Raw genomic sequence first — 19,404 nt, forward strand, 5'->3', positions numbered from 1 at the left:
GTGGTCTCCATGGCACGGATGAGCACTCTTAACGACTCTCCTGCGACAAATTAAGGGGTGACTTGGCTTATTTTGACCCATACCAATTAGTCAAGCATTCCACCAATCACTGTGCTGACGGTGGACAAAACATGATATCGATCTTAGAAGACTTTTAATGGTTTTTAGGCTGAACGTTATTTAAAAAATATTGAATGCTGAATTTCCTTCTCCTAGTGAAGCTTAGAAATTGCGCAACTGACCATCTTAAGAATAATGTCGAGAATGGCCCCGTATTGCCATGTTAGACCAAGTGGACATAAGCGTGGTAAAATTCAAGCATTTTTAAATCCCTGTGAAATTACTGCTCTTAATAAATATTAATTACAAGCAATTTGTTGATATTTAAAAACTTATAATTTAGGCGCCATAGTTTAAACGACTAAAGTTTTGTCAACCACTTGACACAAATTTGCCTGATATCTAGCCTCTTGTTCAACATATGGCCATCATCCGCAGATTAAGCTCAAACGCATTTATTAACGGATTACCTCAAGGCTATGGACGAACAGTCAATATAGTAAGATAGTGTGATGACACATGAAAAAATCGTGTCATCTTTAACAGAAGTGCTTGGGTAATGCTAATGACTTATGTATTTCTATATACTATGCATTTTTCTTTAAATTGTAATTGTAGGGAGGTGGTTCCCTATAGGGTAGATCACCTAACCGAAAGGTCCTAGCGGGTTGAATGATTGGCTGCTGACCAGAAGGTCTCAGGTGGAAGTAAAATTCCTATAAGACCTCGGATTTTTTGTGTTTGTACGTGGTACTACACTTTTAACTATTAGTGCATATCCGTATCATCATGACTGGTCAACGATCTTAAGATTTGTTTGACGCAGCAGAGACCTTCACTCAATTCTCCTATAAGCTAATCTTTCCACGCCTGGGTATTTCTTCTCTTTCGTATCCTCCTTTACCTGGACCATATATTTCATCCGAGGTCTTCCTTTTTGCGTTCTCACCATCTACTTGTCCTCGACGATTGTGTTCATCAAGCCATAATGTTTTAAGATATGGCCTATAAAGTTGTTCTATATTCTTATCAAGGTTCTCGTGAGGCTTCTCTTCTCTCCTACTCTTCTTAGGGCTTCCACATTACTTACTCGGTCGATCTATTTTATCCTCATCATTATTCTGTAGCACCACATTTCGAAGGCCTATACCCGTGAGAACGAAAGTTTGAACAAATTTTCTCCATTTGTTCAAATTTTCCTTCTCGTGTCCCATCCATAATACTTAAACATAAAAATGATTGCTGAGCAATAAACTGTCCTTTAATAATATGTTCAAATCGGATGTAACAATGTGTGAAAAATAAAATTATATTATTATTATAATTATACTATCTCTACCGTCTCATTAAATTCGCAATCATTTCGAAGGGCTGCGTCACCTATCAAGGATTCGACCCCAATCCGCGACGACGGGCTATAGCGCCACTGAGCGCACTTCCGCTGATCTTCACTGAAATATGAGTGAGCACTGTGGACCCTCGACTTTGCTCTTTTTTCACAAAGTGATTTTTGAGGCCCTGGAAATTCCAAATATAGATTAACCTCCTCGATTTAAGAAATGAATAAATAATGAATGAATTATTTATTGTTTTTTTTTCTACCTATTTTCATATGATACAGTAGCTGAGACATCAGTGGTGGAACCGTTCGAAATATGGTGTTGCAAAAGGATGAAAGTATATAATTCATTGCATTTATTCATTGGGTAAGATGACACGCGGCTTTTTGCAAATAATTTTTTAATGTACTAGGGAAAATGTCCTGTACTCGAAAATAATAATTTTTTGTGGCGGAAAAGCCAAGGCAAATTAAAAAAACGGAAAAACCGGAATAAAATATTTCAACAAAAAGTAATAATGTAGGAGCTTAAAATGCTCGTAGTTTCATGAAAAGCACAGGGATGAAATTCTTTCCTGATGTAAAATTAAAATGTAGAAATCACGTATCAAAAATCGGGGCTGAAACGTTTTTTCCGGTTTTTCCGTCAACAACATTGCGACACCACATCTCGAATTTTTGGATTCGGGACATTTTTCTGAGAATATTAAAAAATAATTATTCGTAAAACGAAACGTGTCGTCAAAGGGTATAATTACCATTTCTGGTGAAATAACTGAATATTTCATCGATACTTCATGCCTATATCTCCCTAATTAATCTAAGAGATAAATTTAGGGACGGATATTTGGTCGGCTTATCCCCTAAAATATCTTTCAGCTTCCTTCCGCTCAGAGATGGTCGTCAAGGGTAGATTTTTAGCATATCTTGGGGTCGTTGCTACGTGGGTGGCTTTCTCAACATCACCCCGACGCCTTTGCCTTCATTAAGAATTCGCAAACTACTCCGCCACCGCCCCCCGCTCTTCCTCTGTCTTTCTCTCCTGTCGCATTTTTTAATTATTGGCCGGATCGAGCGCAAGTCATGGCGTGGCTAGTTAATATTCTCACTCACGTCAAATGGCCCTCCCACGCTTCGACCAAGTACTTCATGCGTCCAAAAATATGGAGAAAATTGCGAGCGATAGACTATGCAAGGGGGAAAGATTCTATATTCAAACAGCTCTCCACTCCGACTCTTGATTACTCACACCTAGAGAACAAATATAATTTCAGTTACGCCCAAAAAAAAAGTTTACACAGGTAGGACCTCGTTTGGTCATCTACTTAGAAGGGCCATAATCAGTCATTTAGCGGGTTCTATTTATTATAAGTGTTTGTGTTTTTTTACTATAACCATTGATAAAATCGTTTAAAGTTCCTCTAAACTTCATTTTGAGTCATAATTGTTTAATTTACAACGATTCTTTTACGAGCTAAAATGTTTAATTGAGCAATACCTTCTTTTCAAGACAGCAAGAAATACATTTATAGTCATCTATTAACACACGTTATTATGCTCTTTGTTAATTAATTAGCATTGCAGTATACAATATTATCACACATTGCTATTTGTAACATAAACATTACGTTGATTAGAAAATTATCATTAACATATTGTGACTGGTACTCAAGGGTCGCTGATGGATACTAAAATACATAATCCCCATAGATTAAATTTATGTGGGTACCGCGGTGCAGCGAAAAATGTAATAATTGATACCTTCACAGTGGAGACTACTAGTCAAGGTCTTGGTAGGGTAAAATGAAAATTAGCCAAATTTTCGCGCAGTATATCATTTTACATATATGATTTTTGAGGGCAAGGAAGACCATATTTAGCTCAATAAACGCATATTTAATTATAAATGATTTTTGGAACCGTTTTGCACTTTTAAGGTTAGCTTATCAGGTTCATAGGGTTATTAGTTGAAACTTTTTTGAGCCTGAAGGCATTGCGTTGTTTGGCTGTATATGCGTCGAGGTCCATCTATTGCCGTGTAGGCACTGCTTCCGAGAATTTATTATTCAATTGCTGATTTTACTGAATAAATACTATAGATTTTCTAATGTATAGTAATTTCAATTTACAGAATAGTGATATAATTTTCCCGAGAAACATCGTCCTTTTGGGATGACTTACTTCTTAATAGCTCTCGATAAATTCTGCACCAAAAATTAATTTTTCACACCCAAGTTCAGAGAACCTTGGAGCGCCACGCTTTCAACGATGGGGAAAATAAAAAACCGAATTTTCAGTTACCTTATCAGGCATTTATTCGTGCTGTGGTTGGTTTGATTACTTCTTTATCTGCAGCTCTATCAGTCGGCAACATAACGTAAATTTTCTGCCGAGCATTTTTGCGGCATTTGATGTGCTGCTTTTTCTAGTCATATATTAATGGGAAAAAGTAAGTGATCATCCCAATAAATTTATCACTTCAAAGAAAGTGATGCTTACATAGGGTATCGTGATGGTGTTGTAGCTACAGAATTAGCTTCACCTTCACACTCCAGGTTCATTCCCCGGAAATCCGTCTGCTGAATGGAGCGTTAAGCCGTGGTCCCTCGGCGCCTTTCCAAGAGATGGCCAAACCTGAATTTCTTTCATTCCTTCCCTAGCTACCCTTCCCGCAAGGCGTAAATTATCCAAGCTATCGGTAACCTCCTTCAAACGCTATACCATACGTTATTCTTACGACGGGTGATATTTTCTGAGAATACTGTGCTCTTTCCCGTTTTTGATGTCCGTTGAACTTTCGTTCCTCACCCTGGTAGCTTCATCATCATAATGAGCTTTACTTTGCTTCTCTCCGATCTACACAGCTTGCTTTCACACATCTTTGCGCGAATGAAAAGAAATAAGTAAATGGGGCAGATAAGAAGTTAACATGAAGATGGACGTCAGGGGACGTCAAGGATCAAGCTGTTAAAGCAACGAAAGAGATAAATGGAGGGATGCTGGACAATCTTAAGATAATCGTGAGGTTTAGGAATGAGGTTTCATTCATTTAAAAAAATTGCTATTGTTTCAAATAGAGCACTGTTACTGAGCCAACGGTGAATAATTAAGTCCCATCTTTATCTAGATACTCATTGTGAGTTCTCTATTATCTATAAAATTCTGTAACTAGGCCCCGACATATTTGGGCACATTCATCATCATCATTGGTCAACAATCCTAGGATTGGTTTGACGCAGCTCTCCACTCTATTCTCCTTTCAGCTAATCTTTTCACACCTACGTATTTCTTCTCTTTCACATCTCTCTTCACTTGTTCCATATATTTTGTTCGAGGTCTTCCTTTTCCATTCTTACCTTCCACTTGTCCTTCGACGATTGTCTTAGTTGCCTATAAGGCTTAGCAGGGCTGGCCACATTTGCAGGAGGGAATCTGATTCCAAACTCGTGGTGATAACACAAAATGTTCCGCAAGGCAGATGACCGAAATGGTGATTAACACTTTGCGTGCCATGGACGTAATATTACGTCCTGCTAATCCTTCTGAGGATTGCCATGGACGTAATATTACGTCTTTCCATTTAATTGGCTTTGTATGCGTGAAGCCGTAATATTTCTCCCGTGGTACCTTTCCAGTTTACTGCTTAGGGGTTCTGTTTTTTCAAAAATCAACTGCTCGATGGAAAAAGAGTTCAATTTATGTCTTGAGGACGAAAAGTCCTCTGTAGCTATCGGCATTCTCATCTTAAGCCACTTAGTGTGAACATTCTTTGGGCCAATGGACCGTTCGTTGACCGTTGGGCAATGGAATGTTCGTTGAGGGGCAATTGACCCTTTTTGTCATCCAGGATTTATAATGCTTTGCTTGGAAAAATGCTTTTTTATGATTTCCATGCTTTAAATAGTTCAAATTGAGCGTATTTAAAAAAATATTATGCATGTTATGGCGGTACATCATATGTTGCAACTTTTTTATTTTTCAAAATCAGTAGGTTTTCATTGTTAAATTATATATTTAAAAATTAGCAATAAATGTTATTCAACTCATTCATAAACAAGAGCAATGTCCATTTTTATTGAAATGCACATCGATATAAAAATATTTTTGATGCTAATGTTTTAAAAAATTACGAATATAGTAAAAATGGCTGGATTTTTCAGTAGCGCTTTAAATTTAGCAGCCGGCACTCAAAGTGTTAAGAGACCAAACGCTATAGGAAATGGGTGCTTCAACTTTAACTCCAGAGAAACTATAGAACCATGAACGGGTAGAAAGAGAAAATATATACCGATGGAGCGGGTAGCGAAGACCACTTTTCGAGGTCAAAATCCTGCTTAGGTGATAGTGCATAGCAGTGGCGTAACTAGGAATATACTTTTGGGGGTGGGATATGAGATGGCCAGGGGTAGGGGGAAATTTTTAAAAAATTACATGCCTGAATTTTACATCATTTTGGTACTAATAATTTAAATTTAAGCAGATGCAGTCATTATATTTCAAAACTAGGCAATATTTTTTAATAACTTTTTTTATTTCTCTGATGCTTTGGTGGGGTATCTATCCCCTTTTAACCCCCCCCCCCCATAGTTACGCCACAGGTGCATAGGTACGGTAAGGCTTCATATTGGGCATGGCAATTTTGGCCACTGCTCCCTGAGCCAGTGTTTTTTTTTCAATAAATTATACTAAGTATATCCGACTCTGCATGAGGTGCAAATAATGCAGAATGTGTGGGGGAATTTGTTTCGTGTTTGAATTATATCTTAGCACTTATACAGTTGGTTCAACTAGACATGTTTAGTAAAATATACCCATAGTCGGGAATTTGAGCGTTCGGTGTAAGCAGGTAGCTCAAGGCAATTGGTGTAAAAAAATACTAGGAAGAAAAATATCATAAAATTCGATGATCATTCGAAGTAAGCACTAGGGTAAAACATTGTTAACCAGAGCCTTTAAGTGTAGTTAAATTATAAATAAGTATTTTCAGTACTTGTTGTATTTCAATTATTATTGAAAATCAAACCGTACAAACAAGACAAGGAAATTAAAATCAAATATCATTCGAGCAATTTGATTAATTTTTCTTGATTTCTAAAGGAAATGCATCAGAGGTTGAGTGAAATCTGTTTTTATGGGAGAGGGATTAACTATTCAGCAAATGTTCCAAAGAATTAATTATAACTCGTGGGAAAATGAAGCACGAGTTGGGCGGGAATTCGACAATAATATTAATATAACTAATGAAATCAGGCGCATATGACGTCAATTCTTCGAAGCCAGAGCGAAAAATAAAGTAATAATCAGTATAAGCGTTTTCATCTATTGGTATCTATTGGCAACCTTAAAAAACCTGAGAAGTTTTCGTCAATATAATTCACCAGGAGAAATTAAAATCGTTTATTCTTAGAAAACAAAATTGTATTTCAGCGTATTTTTATAGCTCTTCTTCGTAGTAAGTTAACTACATTTCATTTCTTAGTTCTCCAAAAGACAGATAGCACGATTCAACCTAATTGATGCATTTACTTTCTTTAAAAAATCCTAAGGCATACATTTTGCTGACTTGAGGCATAGAAACATCCATAATTCAGTCTGTCAAACTGTGAAATTTAAAGCAGCAACTGAACTCAAATTTTGTTGCAAGAAACAATTGCATCCACTGAGATAAAATTACATTTTTTTCAATGAAATAAACTCAACTCATAATATTCAAATGTCCATCTGTTTTCATATTTAATATTTTCCAAGCATTTTATCACAAACTAATTACGCGACGAAAGCTGCCGGATAACACTCTCGGCGATTCCACATTCCATTTATAAACCCATACAGTGATTGCACTCTTTATTCGTATAATATAATTCGTATAATCCGCTCAATCACAATTGCAGCATAAATATTTGGGGATTTTGCGTTTCAAAGAGGCATTGCAGGGGCATTGGGTATGATCCACCGTCTTCGTCCGCTAAAAAATCTTCTTCTCTCCTCTTCCACCGTCGACTGGCGCCGTCCGTGGCGCCTCCCGTGGTTGGCGCCAGTCTACCGGCGCCCGCAGTACATTTGCAGCTGCTGGAAGGTGCAGCTGTTTCGGCAACACTCATCGTGAACACCCCGAGTAACTCGATGGAAACCCCCCGACGCCAGCGCTTCCCGTCGGAACAGCGGCGGGGGCGGGAAGTAGTCGGCTGCGGCGGGGGAGCGGAGAAGCCAGAGGGCGTTGGGCATATCCTGGTCGACATCAGGGGCCTTCAGATCCTCTGGACGGAGCAGGTCTAAGGAAAGAATTTCATTGATAGTCAGGAACGGCGTTTAATAGACTCAAATTGAATTCATCTTGAGGAATCAATGGTTTCAGAGGTTACTTCGTGGAATCTTGACATTATAGATTAAAAAGTAAACTTTCTAGTATTCCACAAATCATTTATCAAAAGACTCAACCGGTTTCGACCTTTTCGACTGCGTCCGCCGGATTGGACGCTAAGCCGTTATCCCTTAGACACCCTTCATTATAAATTTTCTGATTTCAACGGCAAATTTCTGTTGATAACGACCTGAAAAGGTCGAAACTGGTTGAGTCTTGTTTGAAATACAATAAAGTTTACTTCCTCATGTATCAGCAATTTAAGGAGCTGGTATGGAAGAAATAGGACTAGTATGGAGCGTCGAATAGCCCAAGTTGAGGTATTATTCACGGGAAATTAAAGAAAAGGCCGATATGTGAAATGTACTGTTTCCTAATCTTGCAAAGTAATGTTACAAAATAAATATTACAATAAGACGGGGGAGTCAGGCTTGTGCAGTGATTATAGTGCGGGATTCCCATCCAATAGATCCGGGTTCAAATCCCAGCGGTGGCGGAGATTTTTTGCGGTGGTCCCTTTGGCGCCTTTTAAAATGAATTTTTTTATTCCAACAGGCAAATTTCTATCCAGCCCTCCCACTTACCGTAAATGAACTCATCATCCCTTCCCAGTACCAAAGTATATAAGTAAGTATATTAAGCGTGGAGATAGGATTACAAAGACCGAGAGTGCCAAAAAATAATTATCGTTTAGGTAATTGAAATGTTTTCTTTTTTGGAGAGGCGGCTTTTGGGTGAGATTCGGAGGAGACAGAAGGTATGGATGGAACGAGTACTTAGCGGGGAGGTGATGTCGAAAACAGTGTTGGAGGGAAGAATGTTAGGTAAGCGAGGGAGAGGAAGGAAGAGAATAGGATTTTTAGATGGATTAAAAGGAAAAGTAGGCCTTGCAGTAAATTGAAGAGGGAAGTGCTAGAAGGAAGGGGAGGCTCCCTTAATGAATCCTAAGAACTCCATGGAAATCCACCTAAATCGGCAGAATACTTTAATAATACTGTTGCATGTGAGGCCGTAAGGTGTATAAAGACTGAGATATCTACAGATGATTTTTCATCTACAGAGAGTGAAAATAGTCGACTTCTCATTGGAATCTGGCAATAATACAGCCCACAATTCACTAACTTCAAGCTGGTGGAATGCTTTTTCTCAAATTCACTGATTTGTATAAAAATGTGTTCACTAGTTTAATTTAGATGCATGTAGCCCATTTGAGTGAAAAGTTTTAATTCAGTGATTATTTTGAAACTTTTCGGTATAATTTTTATCGTATTCCTTAGGATGATCATATATATTACTGTTTTATTCATGTATGAGCGCGAATAACTCTTTTTAAGCATTACTTAACGTTTAAAATTTTATTGCAAAGATTTGCTAGAAAAATCAACAAAATTTAGTGGTTAAAATGTCAACAACAAGCATTTTAACATCATTTTACTGTCACCATATACCATTATGAATCCATGCTAGGGTTTAAGCGAGGAGAAAATGTGAAGAACGATGCGTTGATGAATTCATTTTCTATTAAATTAGTGAGCACGAGCCAGTAATTGTTTGTCTTTATAATAATGTATAACGCGGACCAATTATGTTACGAAAGAGTGTTACCAAATGCTTTCATAAAATGCAGATCACGGGGGGTAATCCATGAAAAGAATCTACTCCCTGTTTAAACTGTTTATGTGATATTCTAGTACCTTAACTTATTCTACATCGGGTACTACTTAACCTATTACAACCAGCCTTCGGGTTTAAATACTAAGTAAGTGAAAGCTCTAAAATACGGAGTATTAGGTAAAAGTGAAGAGCATAGCTGACCATAGAGCATAGACAAAAGTGAACAACTGTTCAACTCCGTACCAGTACATTTCAGTGAATTGTCAGTTTTCACAATACGGTTCTTATATTGTACGAGTGCGAGTTCTTATTTTTTGGCACGAATGCAGTACATATAGTAAAAATCACATGGGAACTGGGTCTTTTAGAGATCTGTTTATCTTCGATTTGGTACATTTCAGAGAACCATTTGCTACGACTGTTCGGTTCTTTACGACCCATTTCTAATGTATGCATACCTGTTGGTAGGTAGTCACCGCTGGACTTTTTGGATACTGGCACGAATGGGCTGTTGTAGACACCGTTGCAGACCACCTGCAGCGCCTGCACTAGGTAGCGGCCGCAATAGCGTGACCCACTCCTCTTCTCCGTCAATGCTGCATCCAGCTGCTCCCCGTTCGCCGCACCCGCCAGCTGCACCCAAACCACCACCACTGCCGCAAAAAATCGCACCACGGCTATGTGCATCTGGCGACGAAACACGTAAAATTATAAATAAAATCTAGAACTAAATATATGGGATTCCCAAGAAATGTCCCAATCCCATGCATAGGCCATGTGTGGTGGTTCATACGGTCCATATACGGGACCCTACGTAAATTATATAGTCCATATATGACCACATATATGAATACATATATGGACAATGTATGACTCATGCAATGTCGATCCCAAATATTTCTCATACATATTCCATCCATGAACTAAGGCGTGGAAAATGCCTTCAACAGTACACCAATAATGTGCACAGGGCATCTTCTACCTTGGTTTCTAATTAATTGACCACTTGCCGAAGGAATATTCACAGTAAAGTGGGTATCCCAAATCTCTGTACTCGTGGTGGATAACCGATGCTGCAGTAAGGCACTCCTTCCACTTGAAAATGTCAGTTAGAATCCTAACGAAAATATTGCCATAAGTAAACAGCACACGCGGCTAGCACCCGAGAATATAGCGAAGTAACTAACAACTCCTTCCCTAAAAGCTCAGAACCAACGCATTTATAAATACCTAAGTTTTTAACCTCGGCCGAATGGATGGGTTTCAAGAATGGGTTCCTGGTTCGTGCTCAAGGACAGGAAAATGACTTATTCCTTGAATAGAGTTTTCCCTCTAAGCGTTATAAAAAACGTACGCAACCAAATAAATTTACAGAGCAATTTGTCAATTGCACTCAGCTTCATTAGGTATCAAGATTAAATGCAAGTAATTACCTCTTGTTAATGACTCAGGGGTGTTGAAACCGTTTGACATTGAACCGAGTAGAGATCTGTGAAATAAATAAAGTTTAACTACATTTATTTATTCATGAGTAAGTCCCACGGAATTAACTCGCAAAGAATTGAAGATATTAATTTCCGATATTAATCCCCTGGTTAGTGTCGATTTTCCGCCTTTTGACTAGTTTGTGCAAAGAAAGGTGATGTAAATATTCTCTCTACGGTGCGGAAACGTGGACATTGAGGAAGGAGGACGAGAGAAGATTGGAGGTATTCGAGATGTGGGTATGGAAAAGAATGGAGAAGGTGAAATGGACAGAGAGGAGGTGAAACGACGAAGTGCTGGACATGGTGGATGAGGAGAGGCAACTTTTAGATGAGATACGGAGTAGACAGAAGGTTTGGACGGAGCGAGTACTTAGCGGTACCGAGGGAGTACGGATGTTGAAAACGGCGTAAGAGGGTAGAATGTTAGGTAAACGAGGGAGGGGAAGGAAGATAATAGGATTTTTAGATAGGTTGAAAGGGAGGAGGCCTTACAGTGAATTGAAGAAGGCAGTGCTGGAGGGAAGGGAGGCTCCCAGATTATTTCTTTAGTACTCCATGGAAATCTATCATAATCGGTAGAATACTGTAGTAATAATTCCCTGCGTTGCCATGCTCTTCGAGGATTTTTGTTTGGGGTGCCCGATGGCTTCAATTGGTATCTAAACCCGGGGCATTTAGCCAGTATCCCGATGCACTATCCGATGGTCTATCGCGCTCTCCCTAAGTGGAAACCTATGTCGTGGTATGGTAAGGTAGGTAAGGAAGGGTGGAGAGAAACCTGGCGTCGACATTAGCCTGCTATTAACGAAAGGCGCCGAGGGGACCACGGTTCAACGTCCCATCCGACGGACGGAGTGTTGTTGAGCTTGAAATGTTCACCACACAACATTCAAGCAGGGATCGAGCAGTCTCTGAAAAGTCTCTGCACCGCCGGTATTTGAACCCAAGCCCACGGGATGGGAAGCCGACACACTAGCCACCACATCAATCCGATCCCCACCAATGTCGTAAAATGCGAAAATTCCACAGGGGAAAAATCATTGGAATTGACCACAATACGAACTCTTGTGGTATGTGGTGAGCGTGGTATTGTATTTGGAGTGGGCGACAGACAGATGAGGTTATTTGCGCTATCGGGTAGGAAGGACGGAGAAAATCCCGGCGTCGTCATTCGGCAGCTCGTAACGATTGGCGCCATGGGGATAACGGCTTTACGTCCCATCCGGCGGACGGAGTGCTGTACTTGAACTGCCCTCCACATAGCAGTCAAGCAGGGATCTGGTAGTCTCTGAAAAATCTCTGCCACCACCAGGATTTGAACCCGGAGTATGAAGCGAACACTCTATCCGCCACTTCAGCCATGAAGGAAGGGTGGAGAAAAACCTAGGTTCGGTATTAGCCTGCTCCGAAAGGCGACAAGGTGATCATAGTTTAACGTCCCATCCGACAGACGTAGAGCTGCGTGAGAGTTAGGCACCCTCCGCAAAAGCATTCTGGCAGGGATCGGGGCATCTCCACAAAATATCTATCAGCGCTGGGCTTTGAACCCGGACCTACTGGGAGGGAAGCTAACACTAAATCCACTACACCAACCCAATTCCTGCCCTAGGCGTTCCGACAAGGCAAGGTACCTGAACTGCCAAGGCACTGTCTTCTCCAGCGGAGCTTTTTTTTGTCTCGATTACCCCCGAAAACAGACCAATGAGGCCTTTACATCGGGAGTTTAAACAATCAACAACAGACGATCAAGTACACCCATGTCCTGGGAGATTCATCCCACCCAGGCGGGACTCAAACCCGCGACCTTCGGTATGGTAGGCGAGGAATTATCCCCACCGCCATCGTGGCCGACATAAAAGTTCGCACAACGTGGGGCTTGATTCCACGACCCCTGAAATTAATAGTCTCATGCTCTACCGATTGAGCTAACCGAGCGGTATTGTCTAGAAAGGAAAAAAACTGTCTTGTGAAACCAAAATAACTCCACAGGGGATTAAGATTCCTTTGACTTGACTTTGCTTTTATTTAACCTGGGAGGGATGAGACCAGTTGGCCCCTTGTTCCCCTTCCTTCAGGGCGGTAGTTCAAGTAGTATAAAACATAATGCAAAAATGGGAAACCCCGGTTCATATCCCGTTCAAGGCAAATTAATTTTCCGCCCTAAGACAGGTTTGATTGTACCGAATCGAACAGTTTTAAATTGAACCGAATTAAGCTCTGTAGAATAGACGAAGCTTTAAATGCATTCATTTATCAAGAGGAAGTCCCACAGATTTAACTCGCAAGAAATTGAGGATATTAATATTCGTTATACCTCGGTGAGTGCCCATATTCCGCCCTCAGACAGGTTTTCGCAATCAAAACTGCAGTAAACTTAAGGCTGGATGGCGATACTTGGTGGAACTTGGTGACAGGAAACATAATAAAGATACACTGTTGTATGTTCCACAGAATTTTTAATAACCGACCAAGGTTTCGACAATACACTACGTCATTTTCACTTGGCTGGATCGACGTCGTTCTTTTTAAGGCTGCTTCTGCTGCTCCTTCGTTCTCGTATGCGCTCTCTGCGACACCTTTGAAAATTACATAGTGTATTGTCGAAACCTGTGTCGGTTATTAAAACTTCTGTGGAACATACAACAGTGTATCTTTATTATGTTTCCAAAAGTGCACTAAGTGTGTACTCCCTGTGACATGATTTATTTTTGCAAGAAAAATGGATTAAATTGATTATAATGTGAGCATTGCTATAATATTTCGAATAATTTCGACTTAAACACCAAGTGCAGTGGCGAGTGACCTCGGGGAGGTACAGTCCGCAGCTGTTCCTTGAATGATGTGCAATTTTGTAAGTGTAGTGGACGTGGAATAGCCAAAGTGACCAAAGGTATCATTTCACACGATCTGCCTGTGTTGGCGGCGGCTGAACTAACCTCTGAGGATCCTTTCAGTCCACCGTCCACTCAAGTCTCTCTCTCTTCCTCGTTCGGTCCTTGCGGGCACTCGGCTGGCTCGACGTCGTTCTTTTTAAGGCCGCTTCTGCTGCTCCTTCGTTCTCCTATGCGCTCTCTGCGACAGGCTGCCGTGCCCTCAGTCCGTCTTCAACTCACCCCTCAGACGACTGGCGCACCCCCATTTATATGCTGCTCGTGATGGGCGATTGATGAGGGGGCGGAAGGATCGCACGCGGAAGATGTCTCCGCCCCTCTGACTCCCCCCTCTTCCCTCCCATCACTCCCTGGCTCCATCCTGCTAGAGGGATACCCCGGGGGGAGGGGCCTCGCAGTACGACGCACGCGAGGGTAAGTTCCCTTGTACCCTAGCAACTACAATGGCATGCGAAAAAAGAACCGAGAAGGTAATAAAATAGGAAGGTTGGGGACTAAAAATATATTTATAATATTATATTGTCGCCCCCTTTTTCCCCACCTCCAAGTGGTATAAAACACAGCCCAAATTTGGGAGATCCGGGTTCATATCCCGGCAAATTGTTCGAGTCGTGACTCTCCTGAGTTGTTTTTTCCCGACTGAGGGCATGGCTCTTATTCTGTTAGTTAATAATTCTGTTGGTCCCGTTCCTATAAAATGTAAACACAGGCTAAATAAAGACGGGCTAGGGACAGAATCTTCTAGTTGTTAAAATGTTAAAAATATTAAATTTGTTGGCTCTGGTTAATACCATTTTATTTACACGTCATTTTGCAAAATAATTCATTTCTATTTTACCAAGTACTAATTACAAATAAAAATGGACAAAGATATTGAGGTTGGTACAAACAACCAAGATAACAAAAAATAGCATAAAATTTAAGGCACAAATCATATTTAGTTATGAAATTACACTCCGTGATGGAGAAGAAATAGTTAAAAATAAATTTATGCAAACAAGTATTCAAGAATTAATATTCATAACACGAGTGTAAGTAATATTCAGCTGGTCTCTTTCCTGGAAAATCTAAATACAGGATACGTCCTCTAGGATTTCTGGGGCAAGGACGGTCCAGGGACAGAATCTTCAGATTTTTCAAATATTAATTTTTTAAACTCTGGAGTACCTCCTCTCTTAAGAGCAATAAGATTAAACAATCATTCCACTGCAGAATTCGTTTGCACTTTCACAATTCCAAATATCAAATAACAAATTAAAAAATACATTGAAGAAGCTATAAACAACCAGGATAGTAAAGGCATGATAAATTTTAGGGCAAAAGTCCTATTAAATACTGAAACTTCACTCTGCAACTGAGAAAAAATAGTACAAAATAAATGAATACCAGCAAGAATTAAAGACTTAATATTCAATGTATGGGAAGAATAACCCGAAAAATAAACATGATGTAACAAAGCATTAAATTACAAATGAAGGATTTGAACAATGCTTAAAATCATTTAGAAAAATTGTATTTTTATGAAGCAGTTAAGTATGAAGTGTTTGTTTATCGTTACTCCGCCAAAGGTTTGCGGTGAGAGTAATCCATAATTGTGTGGATTCCACGTAGAAGGAGTAATGAAATATTGGTTGACTTAGACTGTAGAGTTTAATGGGCATTTTAGATAAAGAAGAATATACTTACTGCCAAGAAGAATAACAATAGTGCAGAACATGTCCCACTGCCCCCAGTGGAAATGTACTCAAGTTCGCTCATTTATTTAGAGAAACCAAAATTAAGGCCAAAATTCCAATGTTATTGTGGGAAATGGAAAAAGGAGGAAATGAAATATTTATGAATAGATGTCCATCAGAACGGCTCTTTTTCCAAGTTTTAGTTGGCGTCCTCAGGGTCATTCACAATAATTGTCATGGGAAAAAATTCCCATGGATAGAGAATGAAACCACACATCTTCGGCATGAACCTCGGCACAATTTCCATGATGATTAAGGAATATGGATAGCGTATTAGTCTGCGAAGTCAAAGGTCCGTGGTTCCATTCTCGTTCCACGAGAATTTTTTCATATGCCAATAATTGCGAAGTTCTAGGCCCTTAATGTGGTAGGTTATAAATCTATCAAACTCAGGTTCGATGTTTGATGAGATCTAAGCATTTTCAGTATTATGTATTGAATCATTCATACAAAAGCCCTCATTCCAAGGGCCCAATAGACCTGAATACGCCGACACAAAGAGGGCTAAAAGGGGAAAAGGAGGACAAAATCAACAAACGAATTGGTTTCGAGGAGAGAACTCCAAAATTTAAAAAAATACTCAAACATGCTGGTAATCTGAGAAAGGGATGCCAATTTCATGTGGATTCGCTGTTGGTATAATTATATTAAAAATGAAAAAAAATCCTGAGGTACGTACGTTAGTCTCCAGTTTTCTCAGAAAACCTTACAGATTGAGAAATTCTTCCGTTTGAATCACGGGTTCCTCTTATTCCAAAAAGAACCTACTTGGAATATTTTTATGGTATTAATGAGGTATCATATATTATTTTTTTTACTTTTTTGTTATTTTCATTTAATTTTAGACATTTTAAGCTTAGTTTGTTGCCTTATATCACTTTGATTCATATGTGTGTCCGAATGGAAGATCCTGCAAAAATTGCATCTGCACTTATAACATCATGGAAAAAAAATTTTGGGCAAAACTGGTGACTGAGAGGAGTTCAATAAAGATTACTATAAATATCAACACGTTTTCTCACATCATCACTAGTTTTAATTTCATTTTGATCTCTAAGTCATACATTACTGGCGCTAGGCATTGTGTCATCTTCCCAATAACAGCTAAAGATAATCATTCCCTCTACCTTTATCTCATTGGAATCGCTCACTGATATCCGAAACCGCCACTTTTTAAAAAATTGGGACGTGGAAAAAAGTCTCCTCATTCGGCCATTTTCTTAAAAGCTTCAAATGAAATCATGCGAAAATCGACGCCCAATTTTCCAGAGTTGGTTTCGTCATTGAAGTTTTGGTTCATTAACTAGTTCAGATAGATCCGATTCGATTGTTTCCGGAATTGTTGACGGAATGAATCGCTCATTAGGCTGTTTATGACAACAAATCACGTGTGAGGGATGAGAGAGGCCAGGAATAGTGGAGAAACGGTGAGCTGCACCGAAAACGTTCGCTCACTGATATCTGAAACCGCCACTTTTTAAGAAGTACGGCTGATAATAGGGAAACACAAGAGACGTGGAAAAAAGTTTCCTCATTCGGCCATTTTCTTAAAAGCTTCAAATGAAATCATGCGAAAATTGACGCCCAATTTTCCAGAGTTGGTTTCGTCATTGAAGTTTTGGTTCATTAACTAGTTCAGATATATCCGATCCGATTGTTTCCGGAATTGTTGACGGAATGTATCGCTCATTAGGCTGTTTATGACAACAAATCACGTGTGAGGGATGAGAGAGGCCAGTAATAGTGGAGAAACAGTGAGCTGCACCGAAAACGTTCGTGACGTCATTAACTTATGAGGGCAAAAGGGCCAAGGCCGTCGAATGCTCGTTGCGAAAAGATCGAAAAGTAGGCGACGGAAGAATCGATCAACTGAAACGTAGGGGTATCCTCATTTTATCAAATTCAATCGCAACGTACATACATTAAAGAAAATTTGGAGAACGAGTCCATTGTATTCTCACAAATTTCTTTTCCTCATGGCCAGGCAGCCCGGTTCGTGGGTTCGCTTCACACGATCATAGGCGGATTCAGGGGAGGGGGGCACAGGGGTACGTGCCCCCCTCCCCCGAACGATTACCAAGTAAACAATACTTTTATACTGTTATCATTACGTTAGTTTTGTTTTGTGTATTATGGAGCCTCAATCATTTGATTCAATATTAATAACTTTCATATCGAAATAAAGAATATTTTCTACAGCAGTTGTTGTATGTAGTTTTTTGTCTCAAATATCATAAGACATGTCCTTTTGACCCCCCTCCCCCAGAAAAATCCTGGATCCGCCCCTGCACACGATCATGTTTTCTATTCCTTTCGATGGACCGCCCCAGCGATCGCTCCAATGATGTTAGAAAAAATGTTCGTTTCTCACGATCATTTTCCACGACTGACGGACGAAAAAGGGATAGAAATCCCATCCCTCAATCCGTCGTGGAAAACGATCGTGAGAAACGAACATTTTTTCTAACATGGGCTTGAGGGATGGGATTTCTATCCCTTTTTCCATCCCTCGGCACGTCCCTTTTTCCGTCGCTGTGACAATCGCTGGCACCGGTCTTCGGCAAATCAGAACGCACGGTCGATAGCAGCGATCGTGATGCCACGCTTGGCATTTAATTGAACGTCACATCTGAACACGGTAAGTGATGGTGGAAATGGCCGAGTGATTCTGAAAATGATAGGTCAAGCGGTCCCTCTTTCGGTCACTCAAAACCTATCCCCGGAGCTGTCATTCTGAGGGACGGGAAAAAATTTTTGTGATTCAGGCTTAACATTCTTCCTTAAAACACACTTTCAAACAGCATTACCCAACTCACTACTTCTCCGTTGAGACCCTCTGTCTCCTCTGTACCTTCTGTAAACTTTTCTTTTTATCACCCTCCTCTCCCTCTTAAATCCTCGTCAGCTAGTCATTGAAACGTCGCATTCCAAAATTCTCAACCGACTGCTAATCCGAGAGGTCGTCTTTTTTTTATATACAATCTTAGTCCTTTATAGCATTTTGTATCATGGATTATACACTACACTATGTGCCGGTTATTTCTGAAGGGCACATCAGGGTAGTTTCCTTCATCAAAGAAAACGAGAGGCATTGATTGCGATTCGTTACCCACCATTAGTGTACACATAATATACAAATTATTTGGTTTTACAAATCCCAGTTTAGACGAATGTCATTGGTCAATTTTAACCTCATTTGAAAAGGCCTGATTGACGCCCATGCGATGCCACTCCACGTGACGTCACAGGGAACTAGATGCTATATGTGTAGTCAGGAGTTTTACATCGTCTGAGATTACCAATGCATGCATGAGGCACAGAGATCAGGGAAACATCTCTTAATAATCACCTATCAATATTCCCTTATGTCGGAAAGTTTCCTTCGTTTGATAGGGTATTAATAATCCTTATTTAAGCCAAGCGCTACCTACTAGCGGGGTACTCTGCAACCTGCTAGCAGCCGGCGTCGTATCGACTATCGGCGCTCATAGCCTCGCACCAAGGTGTCCTCACACGGCGTCAGCCGGAACCAAAATGACGTCACACGGGCTTTTATTATTCATACTTAGCCGTCGCGTTTTCGCGCGCTTGAAAATTTTCACTTATCATTTAATCACGAAAAATAGTTATCGTCATTTAAAAATCTAAAAGCGTGAAATGAGTAGTACTCCAGGAGTCATAATCTTTCGATTTAGGCAATAAAAAATAATAGGAAACCACCCTATTCTTCCTCCCTAACGCATGGTACATCGAATATGATACACCCCATCGTTATACTACGAGGTTCTCGAAGCAGTCAGCAGGTGCAAAAGGTGATCAGATTCTCATTATGTAGAAGGAAGTCAGCTCTCCGCATGACGAACGAGTAACAGGATTTACCTGAGTGATATAAGTGAATTCATTCTAAAAAGAAGGG

The 19,404-nt window shown here is 40.0% G+C and overlaps 1 protein-coding gene across 1 annotated transcript; it reads right to left on the minus strand.

Annotated features, from left to right (window-relative positions):
* Positions 1-6,781: 6,781 nt before the first annotated feature.
* LOC124162761 (LIRP-like) lies at positions 6,782-13,964 on the minus strand. Its single transcript, XM_046539398.1, has 3 exons — positions 13,798-13,964; positions 9,833-10,061; positions 6,782-7,671 (listed from the first exon to the last, which is right to left on the minus strand). Exons 2-3 carry the CDS (start codon positions 10,059-10,061, stop codon positions 7,439-7,441), a joined length of 462 nt encoding a protein of 153 aa, XP_046395354.1. The 5' UTR covers positions 13,798-13,964; the 3' UTR covers positions 6,782-7,438.
* Positions 13,965-19,404: the final 5,440 nt, after the last annotated feature.

Source organism: Ischnura elegans, chromosome 7 (genome assembly GCF_921293095.1).
Source record: "Ischnura elegans chromosome 7, ioIscEleg1.1, whole genome shotgun sequence".
NCBI classification, from domain to species: Eukaryota; Metazoa; Arthropoda; class Insecta; order Odonata; family Coenagrionidae; genus Ischnura; species Ischnura elegans.